Source organism: Bos grunniens, chromosome 1, assembly GCF_055505025.1.
Source record: "Bos grunniens cultivar Pamir isolate PY7600 chromosome 1, Bosgru_T2T1.0, whole genome shotgun sequence".
Taxonomy (NCBI): domain Eukaryota; kingdom Metazoa; phylum Chordata; class Mammalia; order Artiodactyla; family Bovidae; genus Bos; species Bos grunniens.
The window spans coordinates 38509196-38523132 of record NC_141165.1 but is presented as its reverse complement, the minus strand read 5'-3'; the positions used below and the strand labels follow the sequence as shown (position 1 = coordinate 38523132).

The window sequence follows — 13937 nt, the reverse complement described above, 5'->3', positions numbered from 1 at the left end:
GGGCAGAGTAAACAGGGGCAGAATGTGAGGAGATGGGATCCAGGCAGGGCAGGGAGCCAGGTGCAGGAGGAGCGAGGGGGACCTCAGAGGCCGTGGTTACAATGTTGTATTTCATTCTGAAATCCCATGTGAGGGTTAGGTTGAAGAGTGATGATCTGATGAATAGTTTTTAAAGGACTGGTCTGGCTGGTACGTGAATAAGTGACTGTAGGGGATAAGGGTAGAAATCAAGGGTTGGTTAGGGGACCATCCCGGAGAAGGCAATGGCACCCCACTCCAGTACTCTTGCCTGGAAAATCCCATGGACGGAGGAGCCTGGTAGGCTGCAGTCCACGGGGTCGCTGAGGGTTGGACACGACTGAATGATTTCACTTTCACTTTTCACTTTCATGCATTGGAGAAGGAAACGGCAACCCACTCCAGTGTTCTCGCCTGGAGAATCCCAGGGACGGGGGGAGCCTGGTGGGCTGCCGTTTATGGGGTCGCACAGAGTCAGATACGACTGAAGTGAGCAGGGGACCATCCCAATAATTTGGGTAAAAAATTAGTTGGACCCAGGTAGAAGCAGTTGAAGTGGTTAGTTGTATTCTGGGTCTATCAGGTTGGCCAAAAATTTCATTCAGGTTTTTCTGTAATATCTTACAGAATGCCTGGCTAACCCAATATTTTAAAGGTGGTGTTAAAAGGACCTGCTGAAAGAGTGGTCATTAGGGAATGTTAGGAAAGGTGGAGTCCAGGAAAGCCCAAGGTTTGAGTATTGACCATTTATGGCAGAGCAGGTTGGGGCAGGGAAGGAAGAAGAGAATAAAATGCTATTTTCTGGCTTATGAGAATAGGAGTTTAATGAAAAGACAATATGTTCAGGTAATGAATCTATGCTTTATATTCTCAGTGAAATGTTCTGCTTACAAAAGGGTGAGGACACAGGAGCAGGTAAAATGGAGGACTTGACTAAAAAGGAAAAAAAGTCTGCCATATCCTCTAACATTATCCCTACGTCCTGCTTGATTCCCTAGTAAAGGTTTGTCAGATTCCAGTTAACTAAACTCTGACAGCAGGAATATATAATGGTGAGATCTGGATAAATAGAGTGGACAGTAAGTGGCCATGGCTGCAAGTCAGGGTCTTGTGAGCAGTTGTGCAGGAAGCCCTGCGGTGACTGGCAGCAAAGATCAGGTTGGAGAGGGGCCCAGAGCAAATGGAAGATGGTAAAGATGTTGGTAAGATAGGAGGGTGGAGCAACTGGCTGTCTTCAAAGTGTGAAGGTCCAGGGTGTGGTCATGTCCTGTGTGTGGCACAGTTGGAACGGAACAGTGTATGGTATGACAGAAGGGGGCAGACAAGAGAGGTCACCGACAGGTCAGTGACCCATGAGATCAAGAGGTCTGATGACTCCTTGCCAGAAACTGAAATCACTGACGATAATGGTGATAAAAGAGAAAAGGCAGGTGGTGGTGAAACTGAAGGAGTTACACAAGGGCAGTCCAGAAACACAGACACAGAGAAGACGGTAGGGAAGAGGTTAGCACTCTTATTTGAGAGCTGAAAAGAGAAAAGTGTATTAGAAAAACACAGTAACATGGAAACTTACATTACCATATGTAAAATAGATAGCCAACGGGAATTTGCTGTTTGGCTCAGGAAACTCAAACAGGGGCTCTACGTCAACCTAGAGGGGTGGGATGGGCAGGGAGATGGGAGAGAGTTTCAAAAGGGAGGGGATATATGTATACCTATGGCTGATTCATGTTGAGGTTTGACAGAAAGCAGCAAAATTCTGTAAAGCAATTATCCTTCAATAAGAAAATAAATAAATTTAAAATACAGACTCCAGATGAAGGAAAGTTCCGTTGCAAAGTTTTTACAAATTTTGATATTGAAATTCTCATCTCTTAGCTTTGTGATGTGGCTTCTGTGTCAAGGCTAGTTAATTCACAACCAACAAAGATGATATTAAAGTGTGTCTTATAGGTGTTTTTAAAACTAAATTCTTTATTTTTCAAATTCAAACAGAATTTATTTAGAAAAATTATTTTTTAATTGTTAGTTTCATTATCCTTTAGGTCAGAGGTGTAACAATTTTCTTTTTAATATTCTTCTCATCATTGGAGACATTGAAACTTCTGCCTATTTTCTGAGAAGCCATAAATAGTAACAGAGAGTCACAGATCTTGGCATTGGGATGCCTGTGATCTAAGTTGTACTTTTTGCTATTTATTACCTCTATATCTTAGAGCAAATATCTTGTGTGCTCCTGACTTTCATCATCTTTGAGATAATGAAGGTTATTATGTTTCCTTCTAGTAAAACTAAATTCTTGTAAACAACTTTGAATACTTCTACTTTTTTAAATGAATTACTTTGTGACATTCCCAGTTTCTGGGTCACTGTTTTTCAAGGCTTTGATAACAACTTGAAATACATGTATCAAGCACATATCAAATGTAACTACATACGTTAACACTTGATTAATTTAGGTGAAACTCGCACTTACATATGGAAAATCCCAGAAAGATCTGGAGCTGGAAGGGATGATTCTCCTTGTATTCCATGGGTTTACTATTCAACTGTGGATCGGGTTAAGGTAAACTTTAAATCATTTGTGTTTTGTGCAGACTCCCAAAATAGACACACAATTGAAGGAAGATGAGGTTAGGGTTTTCCTGTGGTCCAATTCTATGTTAAAAATCACAGGAAAGTAAGCTGCTCTGCAATTCATTTCAGCTTTTCTTTTTTATGGTTTAAGGTTATACATTTACAGTTATAAATGTATCAACCTTATAACTGCTGATTAAGGATATCACAGAATTAAATATTAATACAGTATCTTATTTCCCTTTTGATATGTAAATATATTAAACTCAAAGAACTGAGGTATATGATTTCAGAGTTCTATTATTACATGGTAATAAAAGTGCTGATGTCAACATTCAATCAGCATAGCTAAAGCTGCTGTTTGATTAAATATTTTGAAGCCAAAAAGCCCTCAACAACTAAAAATCAGAACATGTACCAAGACTCTTTTGCTGAATTAAGCCTCTAGTCCAAATCTCTCTTCTGAGTTCCAGACCTGTCTATATACCTGCGTATTGAACACCTTTACCAGCATGTTCCACGGGCACAGAAACTCGGCAACTCTACAACAGAACCTGAGGTCTTCATCCAACTCTTTCTTCTTGTATTCTCAGTTGTGATAAATAGCACAAGAAACAAACCTAGTCATTTGTTCAAGCTAGAACCCTGGATATAGAATATCTAACTCTTACCCTTGGCTCACCTAAGCAATTTGCTCACCAACACAGAGCTCTGTCCATTCCTTCTTATCTGCACAGATCAGGTGCTATTAATTTTCCTCAACTACTGCAGTGGCCTCCTGGTCTCCAGTCTTTTCCCCATCCAAGCCTTCCTTCACTCTACCACTAGGATCACTGGTTTAAAATGTAAATATACTGCCACTCCATGTTCAATTTTTCAATGGCTACTTATGACCCACAAGACAAAATCTAAAATGCCTAACATAGTACAGCTCAAAGGCCATTTAAGATCAAATCTGCATTACTGAAGCCCAGTCAAACCAAACTTCTTGTACTTTAAGTCCATTACAATCTTCCCCATGTTCATTATCATTTTATGTACCTCCACTGCAGAAAGTGGGTCATTTCTTCTATTCATCTGTTTTCCCTACTAGATTGAGTTCCTGAAGGCAGGGGATTTGTTTCCTGTCTGGCTTTTAATGACTGGCATAGTGCCTAGGTTATGGAATAGGCAAACGAGCACTGTTCATTTGGGGTTGTATTCAACTGCTGCTCATTACTTGAGCCAATATTTGGCCTTTGCAACACCTTTCTGTTACTTGCACCATCAACCACACAGCCTACCTATGACTCACCCTTGTTCCAATTTACTCCAAGTGGAAAGTTACTGACTTGACTGAACCACATTGGGCAAAGTCTACTAGTTATATCAGTCTCTGACTTAAGTAGTAGATTTACTACTTCAAGTAGTACTTACTTTAAGTGCTACTTAAAATCCTGAGGTCACGGGGGATAAGGTCCCAGTTCTCTGAAATCCCAACCTGTATCTCAAAGACAACTAAGTTTTTGCTTGGTTTCAGGATCTCTTTAGTGGATTAATTGGCCCACTGATTGTTTGTCGGAAGCACTATTTGAAAGTATTCAATCCCATAAAGAAACTGGAATTTTCCCTTCTGTTTCTTGTTTTTGATGAGAATGAATCTTGGTACTTAGATGACAATATCAAAACATACTCTGATCACCCTGAGAAAGTAGACAAAGCCAATGAGGAATTCATGGAAAGCAATAAAATGCATGGTATGGTACATTATTCTAAAACTTACTTTTTTGCTTTTCTTCTTTCAAATAAAATTACTTGGGAAACTATTCATTTGTTTTATTTTATAATAAACCACTTCTGCCACACTTGCATGTGAAAGAATTCTATTCAAAGCAAAAAGGGGGCTATATTCAAAATCATCAATCAACTTCTCTCGCAACTCCAAAGTCTCACTCCTTCTTACACTCAAACCTAAGAAGACTTTTGGTGCTAAGTGACTAGAAAAGCAGTGTGGTGTTATTGATCTTAAAGTACCCATTTCCCTTATCTGTAGTGAAATAAGTTCTATTACGTAAAAAAAGATCCCATATATTAACCAAATGGGGTTTCCCAAGTGGCACTAGTGGTAAACAATCCACCTGCCAATGTAGAAGACGTAAGAGACTTGGGTTTGATCCCTGGGTCATGAAGATCCCCTGGAGGAGGGCATGGCAACCCACTTCAGTATTCCCGCCTGGAGAATCCTATGGACAGAGGAGCCTGGCAGGCTATGGTCCATAGGGTTGCAAAGAGTTGGACATGACTGAAGCAACTTAGCACAGCACAGCACATTAACCTCAAAAACCTCTTTTCTGTGAAATAGCTGTTGGTTTAACATATCCTGGAAGGCAATAAAAACGTGTATTTTCCCCCAGCTATTAATGGAAGAATGTTTGGGAACCTGCAAGGCCTCACGATGCATGTGGGAGATGAAGTCAACTGGTATCTGATGGGAATGGGCAATGAAGTAGACTTGCACTCGGTACATTTCCATGGCCACAGCTTCCAATACCAGGTAAGGGCCAACCACAGTCGTTATTCCTGCTCTATTTGAAAATGCTTTAATGCAAATGAAGGCTATATTTCCTCAGACTTAAGAAAAGTTTAAGGTTTCAACAGACAAATTATTTTCAAAGAGTGTGGCACACAGCTATTTCAACTGGCATTCCCAACCTTTGTTACACCTTGGGCTTTCCCTTGGATTTAGTTTTTACTGGCTTTTCTTAGAGTTCTGCTCACATATCTATGGACAAGGTATTGGAATAGAATCATTAGCAGAGCGGGTAGGAATGTTCACGTAATGATGGATTAGAGAGTAGAAACAACAGACTTTATTATAACCTTTGCCTGTTCTAAGTTCTGGATTGTAAATAGCCTGAAATGAACAAGATCAGCAGTTTGGTGTCCAACAATTGATTGGTTCCCAGGTCTCAATCCCACTTTGACTTCTCACCCAGCACTGGTTTCAGCAGGAATATACAATCCTTTTGGAAATGCTTTTGTCTTACCTTTGAGTTAATGTAGAAAATTCAGAAGCTACCACAAAGCACAGTACAGAACCATTTTATTACCACTTTTTGTTTTATTCCTTAGCAGACTTTCAGTTCCATCCCTGTAGAAATCCCAAGTACTCTGTCAAGACTCTACCTGAACTGCTCCCAGTCTTGGCTTCTCCACTGGCCTCCTTTCCTACTCCCCTCACTACCCACCAGTCTTAAAGTTTCACAGTCAGTCAGCTCATCTAGGATAGGTTTAGCAAGAGTGATATTAAGACTGAAATGAGGTCATGGCTAAATTCCCTTGTGTAACTCCAGTGCTCTGATAAAAAGACAGAACAGTGAGGTGTTACTGACTGCTGAACTCACTTTTATCACATCTTTCCTTCACATCCATTTATTGGTCCATTGTGCCAAGGGTTTAGCAAAGATCACATATCTTTGTATTACGCACAGAAATACGCTGGGTCTCTTTCTTTTTTTAATGGATTTAGTCATTTTTCTAATATCCCTGAATTGGCCAATGAAAGATTATTTGAATGAACTCTCTCGTATAATAAAGATTATATACAATACTGGTCATTTTTCTAATTAAGCACAGGGGCGTTTATACTTCTGATGTATTTGACCTCTTCCCTGGGACATACCAAACCTTAGAAATGACTCCAAAAACACCTGGAATCTGGTTACTCCACTGCCATGTGACCGACCACATTCATGCCGGAATGGAAACTACTTACACCGTTCTACCAAACGAAGGTGAGTATTCACTTAGTGATTCTAGAAGGCATATGTCATGAATATAATTAAGATGCACAATTTCGTCTGTATACTTGCTCCCAAATGAAACATTTGTGAATTTGCTACCCTGATTTCTTCTTTCTCTACCTCCAAGCAGGATTCTTTTTTTTTTTTTTTTAACTGTTAAATGCTGTGGGACACTGCTTATCTTCTGATAGCTGGTACTGATACAGCACCAATAGTTTCTTGAGTAATACAAATTGACACCAATTTGATGCAGTGTAATCCACAGTCCTAAAACTGACATGTGTAAGAGAGTAGTTGTGATTTAACAAAAGGCACATTTAAAATTTAATGTCTTTTTAAATAGAAAACATTCACTTTTTTTTCTAGGTAGTAACTGGTACAGGAAAAAGCCCCCCACCAACCTCATATAACAAATATAATTTCAAATAGTCAATCAGGCAGAACAGAGTCTTTCTGTGCTTCTGTGGGAAGGGGAGGCATTACTGATTATTGTTTGACAATGACTGTCTTAGTCCATTCAGGCTAAGTTTTGTTGTAACAAAAACCGGTTAACAAAACTCAGTCCACCGGTTAACAAAACTCAGTCCATTTTGTTGTAACAAAATACCAGACTGGGTAGCTTATACACTCTTGTGTCTGGTAGCTTATACATTGTTGTTCAGTCGCCCAGTTGTGTCCGACTCTGCAATCCCATGGACTGCAGCATGCCAAACCTCCCTGTCCCTCAGCATCTCCCAGAGTTTGCCCAAGTTTGCCCAAGTTCATGTTACAAAAATTTATTTTGACCGTTCTGGAGTCTGTTAACCCGAGATCAGGGTGTCAACACAGCTGTGTGAGGGTCCTTTTCTGGGTTAAAGATTCACTATATCTTCAAATGGCAGAAGGGACAAGCTAGCTCTCTAAGGGCATCTTTTATAAGGGCTCTATTCCCATTCACCAGGGCTCCAACCTCATGACCTAACCACTTCCCAAAGACTTTATCATCTTGGGCATTAGGCTTTCAACATATGAATGGGTGAGGGGAGGATACACAAATATTAGACCATAGCAATGATCCAGGAAAAAAAAAATGTAAATTCCCTGCTCTGCCCATCCCAGCAAGAACACTCCCTCCTGTGTAAGCACATGCATACAATAAAATCACAGAAAAACAAATAGCCCTTTGACGGATAAACACTAAATACCAAAGAAATGTGTTACATAAAGAGTAAATTCCTGCTACCGACAAGGGATCAATGTCCAAAATATACAAATAGTTCATACAGCTTAATATCAAAAACCAAACAACCCAATCCAAAAAATGGGCAGAAGATCTAAACAGACATTTCTCCAAAGAAGATATACAGACAGCCAACAAGCACATGAAAAGATGCTCGATATCACTAATTATTAGAGAAGTGCAAAACAAAACTATAATGAGACATCACCTCATACTGGTCAGAATGGCCATCATCAAAAAAATCCTCAAATAATAAATGCTGGAGAGGGTGTGGATAAAAAGGAACTATCCTACATTTTTTATGGGAATCTAAATTGGTGCAGGTGCTATGGAGAACAGTATGGAGGTTCCTTGAAAAACTAAAATAGAGCTACCACATGACCCTGTAATTCCACTCCTGGGCATATATCCATAGAAAACCATGATCCAGAAGGTTACATGCACCCCAGTGTTCACTGTAGCACTGTTTACAATAGCCAAGACATGGAACCAACCTAAATGTCCATTGACAGAGGAATGGATAAAGAAGATGTGGTACATACACACACACGGGAATATTACTCAGCCATAAAAAAGAAATAATCTCATTTAAAGCAACATGGATGGACCTAGAGATAATCATATTAAGTCAGAGAAAGACAAATATCATGGTATCACTTATGTGTGGAATATAAAAAAATGATACAAATGAACTTAAAAAACAGAAACAGACCCATAGACATAGAAAACAAATTTATGGTTACCAAAGGGGAAGTGAGGGGGCAGGAGATAAATTAGGAGTTTGGGATTAACATATACACAATACTATATACAAAATATGTAAACAAGGACCTATTATATAGCAGAGGTCCTATACTGTACTTAATATAAAAACCCATCATGGAAAAGAATCTGAAAAAAATATATACGTATATATATATCTGAATCACTTTGCTACTCACCTAAAATTAACACAACATTGTAAATTAAATATTTTTCCACTTTAAAAGTTGAGATTAGAAAAAAGGAAAATTCCTGCTTTATGGTTGCAGGCTTTGGTGTTTCCTGAGTCTTCTGAGTTCAAAACTGTTAGAATTGGCAACAGCAAATCCAATGAGGCGAAATGATGTAGAGAAAACAACTCCTTGTACTTCCCCATCAAACTGGCATAAAAGTGAACACATAAATGAAAGAAAATATAGAAGTAAATATACTTCAAATACTAAAAATCACTGAAAGATTACTCACTGGTATAAATGAAGTTTTCTGTTCCTGTTCCTACACAAAGACCTCATTATATGAAAAACTATTTCCATTAAAACCCTTTATTACAAAGTGTGGTACTGAGAGCATCAGAACACCAAAGATCCAGACAAACACCACTGCATGTAATGCCAGTAACTGCTGAACAGGGCAGAGTCAGAGATGAGAAAGAAAACCTTTCTTTAGACGGTTTAAAGAAAATTAGCACACATGGAAACCACAGGAAAGGATGGCCCTGCTTAGGGAAATAATCCAGAGTGAAGGAATACCGAGGCAGGCATTCTGGAAATTCAAGTATGCAAATGCCTGATATGCAGAGAAAGCTGCTATAGGCTAAGTCTACACAACAGAGACAAGGAAGAGAGTCCTCTTGTAGGATAAGCCCAGGAGGAGACGAGGGAGGTGACTTTGCTTGGTTAGGAAAAGGGAAACTGTTTTAAAAAGTCCTGCTAAAAACTGTGGAACAAACAGCAAATGTGAAGGCAAAACATGAGTTGGAAAAAAAGATTAAAGAGAAATTTGGCTTTTCAAAGATTGAAAGAAGCAATTATGAACAAAAAAGATGGTTTGAATTATTCACAGAAAAATGGGGAGCCACATTTGTCAGTCTGAATTATCTTTAAATGAAAGTCTGATAAAGCTTTGGCCAAGTCTACCTTGATTCTAAATCTTAGGAGAATTTCAGCCTCCCATGACACAGACAAGGGAGAAAATCAAGTTATAGTGAAATTTTTCAGTAATATGCACGGGGAGATAGACAATTTCCTCCACAAGGAAAAAATATCATTGGAAAAGAACTGGATATCCTGTCATGCTTAAAGTAATGCCTCATTTCCTCTACCCAAAGAAACATAATAAAGACCTCCCCTAATAAATACAAACAGTACTTTGTTTAAACTGACACTGCCACAACAGCCAGATAACCTCTCGAAGCTGTCTGAGGAGAAAAGCTTATTTGGTTTTAAGTTCCTGATACACAGGGAGTGTATATTCTGTACTTCTAGGAGATGCCCAAATCCAGTTCAGTGCTCTGCTTGGCAAATATCTAACCACATACTAACTCAATAAAAAGGAATTTTTGACTTTTTTGGACACCATGTCAGACTTACAGAAAAGTTGCAAGGGCAGTACAAAAAAAATCCCTGTATATTTTTAACCCAGATTCCCCAAATGTTAAGTTTGCCCAGCATCATCTATTTTCTCATCCTTTCTCCTATCTCCCTAACCACAAAGACTACAGATACTATACATACATATACTCCTGTTTCCTGAAAACAAGACAGTTCTTATCAACACAGTATACCTACCAAAATCAGGACCCTTTTCGCATTTCCTCAATTATTCTACTCATGTTCCTCATAGAAAAAGAAATTCCTATTCATGTGCTATGTTTGGCTGACATGTCTTCTTGTCTCCTTGGTCTAGAGCAGTTCCTTGGTCTTTGCCTTTTACCATTTTGACATTTTTAAAAAATACAGGGCAGTCACTTTGTAGAATGTCCTTCAGTTTTGGTTTGTCTAAGGTTTTCTCGGACTTCCCACGTGGCTCGGTGGTAAAGAGTACACCTGCAATGCAGGAGATGCAGGTTCAATCCCTGGGTTGGGAAGATCCCCTAGAGAAGGAAATGGCAACCCACTCCAGTATTCCTGCCTGGAGAATCCCATGGACAGAGGAGGTTGGCGGGCTACAGTCCACGGGGTCGCAAAGGGTCAGGCAAGACTCAGCGACTAAACGACAAGGTTTCCTCATGATCAGATTCAGGTTATTCATTGTGTTTTTCTCAGCACGTCATGAGACACAAGATGCTGATCTGCTCAGTTACTGGTTGTGTTCATTTTGAGCATTTGATTAAGGACACGTCTGCCAGGTTTCTCTACTATAAAGTGACTATTTTTCCCTTTATAATTAATAAGGTTCTTATGGGAAGGAAAGTTAATTTTTCTTTCAGTAAAGCAGTACTAGAATGAGAGGCAGAGAAGGCAACGGCACCCCACTCCAGTACTCTTGCCTGGAAAATCCCATGGACGGAGGAGCCTGGTAGGCTGCAGTCCATGGGATTGCTAGGAGTCAGACACGACTGAGCGACTTCACTTTCACTTTAATGCATTGGAGAAGGAAACGGCAACCCCACTCCAGTATTCTTGCCTGGAGAATCCCAGGGACGGGGAGCCTGGTGGGCTGCTGTCTATGGGGTCGCACAGTCGGACACGACTGAAGCGACTTAGCAGCAGCAGCAGAATGAGAGGTGCGTTTTAAACATATAAAGAGCAGAAAAATATAAATGAATCAAGAATAATTAAACAACATAACCTTTAAAAATTGGAATACACTTAAAGCACCATGTGCTAATCTTTTTAACTGCATGATATACGCTCTTTTTAATAATGGTCTTAAAATTTCTTTTTCTATAGAGATCAAGTCTGGATGAAAGAAATAAATTGGTGATAAGTGGAAAAAAAAGAAAAAACAATGATTTGTAACAATGTATGTGAAAGTGTTGAATAGAAGGCTTACTTTGGAATGGCTATACGCGTTAAAAAAAAAGACTGAAAATACACGTTGTACATTTGTGCAGAAAACTGTCACACTGTTTCATATCTAAAGATCAATAGACTGTATTTTGACACAACTGACTCGAATACATCTGGTAATATAACTGATTAATATAAGTGATTCATATCACCACCATTAGGTAGGGCTTTACAAAACTGTATTACAAAAAAATCTATGACTAGATGTTGTCCTGGACAGTCCTTAAAGGATCACTATTAAAGATTCAATGATTTCAATAAAAATAAATAAGATTCAATGAAATGTTTCCAAAATTTGGCTTCTCATTAATCCTTCTAATGTACTATTGACTTCATTCCTAATGGACCAGTGGAGAGAGGGGCATAGATGTAGAGGAAGTAAAATAAAAAATCAAACAAGACAAAATAAAATAATAAAATTTCAAAACAGTGAGACCAACATTGAACTTCTAATCTACAAAACTATAAGATAATTTTGTGTTGTTTTAAGCCACTAAGCTTGTGATGATTTGTTACAGCAGCCATAAAAAATCAATAAGATACTCTTCTAAGATGTGCCATTTATTTCATGTCATGCGTGCTAAGTTGCTTTAGTTGTGTCTAACTCTTTGCGACCCTGTGGACTGTAGCCCATCAGGCTGCTCTGTCCATGGGTTTTCCCAGGCAAGAATACTGGAGTGGATTGCCATTTCCTTCTCCAGAGGATCTTCTCGACCCAGGGATTGAACCAGCATCTCTTAGGTCTCTTGCATTGGCAAGTGGGTTCTTTACCACTAGAAGCTATTATATATCAATTATATATCTGGGAAGCTATTATATATCAATGATACCTAAATAAAGCTGTTAAAGGAGTTTCCCTGGTGGCTCAGAAGTTAAAGAATATGCCTGCGATGTAGAAGAGTTGGGTTAGATCCCTGGGTCAGGAAGATCCCCTGGAGAAGGGAATGGCTACCCACTCCAGTATTCTTGACTGGAGAATTCCATGGACAGAGGAACCTGGTGGGTTACAGTCCATGGAGTCGCAAAAGTTGGACACAAATGAACAACTAACACTTTCAAAGCTGTTAAAATTTTTTATTTTTTTTAGTTAAAAAAATTTTTAAATAAAATAAAACAAGATTTAAAATGTCTTAAAAATAAAATATTTATATTTAAACATTTAAAAATAAAGTGTTCCCTATCTGAATTTTGTGAACCCTTGAAGTCAAAAGGATGTTAATCTGGAACTGGAAAAAGACAGAGTTGAGAAATAATCTATAAATTAAATTCTGGTAAAAACAAACACTGCCATCATGAGAAAAGTTTTCATAATATAGTTGTAGAAACACCAAGTGAGTAGCATTTTCGCCCAGTCTTAACTAAAGTCAAGCACACAATCAGTGAGCTGAACTTGGACTCAAAATTGTTGAATAAGAAGCTAAAAAAAGAAGACACAGGTCTTTATATTTCTTTATTTTTCACATACACTCTAGCTAAAAGAGCAAGAGTACACATCAACAAAAAATGGAAACAAAACTTTGACTGAAAGACATGCATTCAACAAATTACATAAGTAGCCAGACAAGAAGAAAGTCAGCTTTGTAAACTTTTATTTCATTTGATTCAGAGAAACTCAGCATGAGCTTTGAAAGTAACAAGAAAATAAAGTTTGATATCTTTTACCGTGGGAAAACAATAAAATCTTTCTCAAGGAAAATTATTGTTTTTTAAAAGTGACACAGTAGAAAAATCTGGAAAAATCAAGAAGGTTGAGTTCTGGACTGCTTGGAATGACATTCTTTTGAATACACTTACAAACTGTTTTGTGTTCCTGGGACGAAAAAGACTGTCGTGGCTCCAACCACAGTAAACTGACGTTTCTTGGTATAAAAGTCAGCCTCTACCTTTAAAAATATATGCTTTCTTTGAGGGAATTCCAATGTCTTGTAGCTTTTTTTACATTCTGGACAATTAAATGGACTCAGGTCATAAATTATGAAATTAGTAATAACACTGAGGTAAGTAGACTGAAAGCATTTGCAGTATATGTACATATTCAATATAAAAATCCTTTATATATATAGTTTATATGGCATTCAGCTTTTCAAGATTCAGTGTCATGTGCCATTGTGGTACACTTCAAATGATACTTTCAAGTCAATGATTTCTTTCGACTGCAGTAAAGAAGATACGGCAAGAAAAACGCTGCAGTGCCATCTTCTGGGAGGACGTTTAAGAAATCCCTTAGTTCTAGTTCCACAGCAACGACTGACAGTGTTTCTGTTTGTAAGAAAGAATATCTGAGTTAGAACTGAGATTCTGCCTTTCACCCAACTCTCTTATCACTCAACCAGTGAGAAGCTAATTCAGGTGGCAAAATGTTATAACTATGGTAAGAGAGAGGGAAAAAAAACAGTCTTTTAAATCTAAAAATGCTTTACAGTTCTAACAATTTACTCTCTCTAGAATCATTTATAGGAAAATACAATCAACTGAACACTGTTTTTAATGTTAAGACTATACTGCAGCTCCTTTATAGACTGTCTGCGTGGCGCTAGTGGTAAAGAACCTGTCTGCCAGTGCAGGAGA

The 13937-nt window shown here is 38.4% G+C and overlaps 2 protein-coding genes across 7 annotated transcripts in view; one reads left to right on the top strand and one right to left on the bottom strand.

The window, feature by feature from the left end:
- The window catches only part of CP (ceruloplasmin), a 60332-nt gene that overhangs the window by 35886 nt on the left and 10509 nt on the right, over positions 1–13937 (top strand). The window contains exons 15-19 of one of the 2 annotated variants that reach the window (XM_086387131.1): positions 2478–2584; positions 4115–4331; positions 4989–5128; positions 6206–6368; positions 11250–11663. In XM_086387131.1, the coding sequence (XP_086243257.1) occupies positions 2478–2584; positions 4115–4331; positions 4989–5128; positions 6206–6368; positions 11250–11266 (644 nt within the window). In that variant the 3' untranslated portion in view covers positions 11267–11663. Of the gene's footprint in view, positions 1–2477; positions 2585–4114; positions 4332–4988; positions 5129–6205; positions 6369–11249; positions 11664–13937 lie in introns of those variants that run through there. The other variant, XM_086387110.1, reaches the window with a different exon arrangement.
- The window catches only part of HPS3 (HPS3 biogenesis of lysosomal organelles complex 2 subunit 1), a 41072-nt gene continuing 39941 nt past the window's right edge, over positions 12807–13937 (bottom strand). For all 5 annotated transcript variants that reach the window (XR_015158746.1, XR_015158788.1, XR_015158772.1 and 2 more), the window contains exon 17: positions 12807–13628. Coding sequence is in view for 2 of the 5 variants with exons in the window: in XM_086387323.1 (XP_086243449.1) it covers positions 13501–13628 (128 nt within the window). In the remaining 3 variants the exon portion in view is untranslated. The remainder of the gene's footprint in view (positions 13629–13937) is intronic.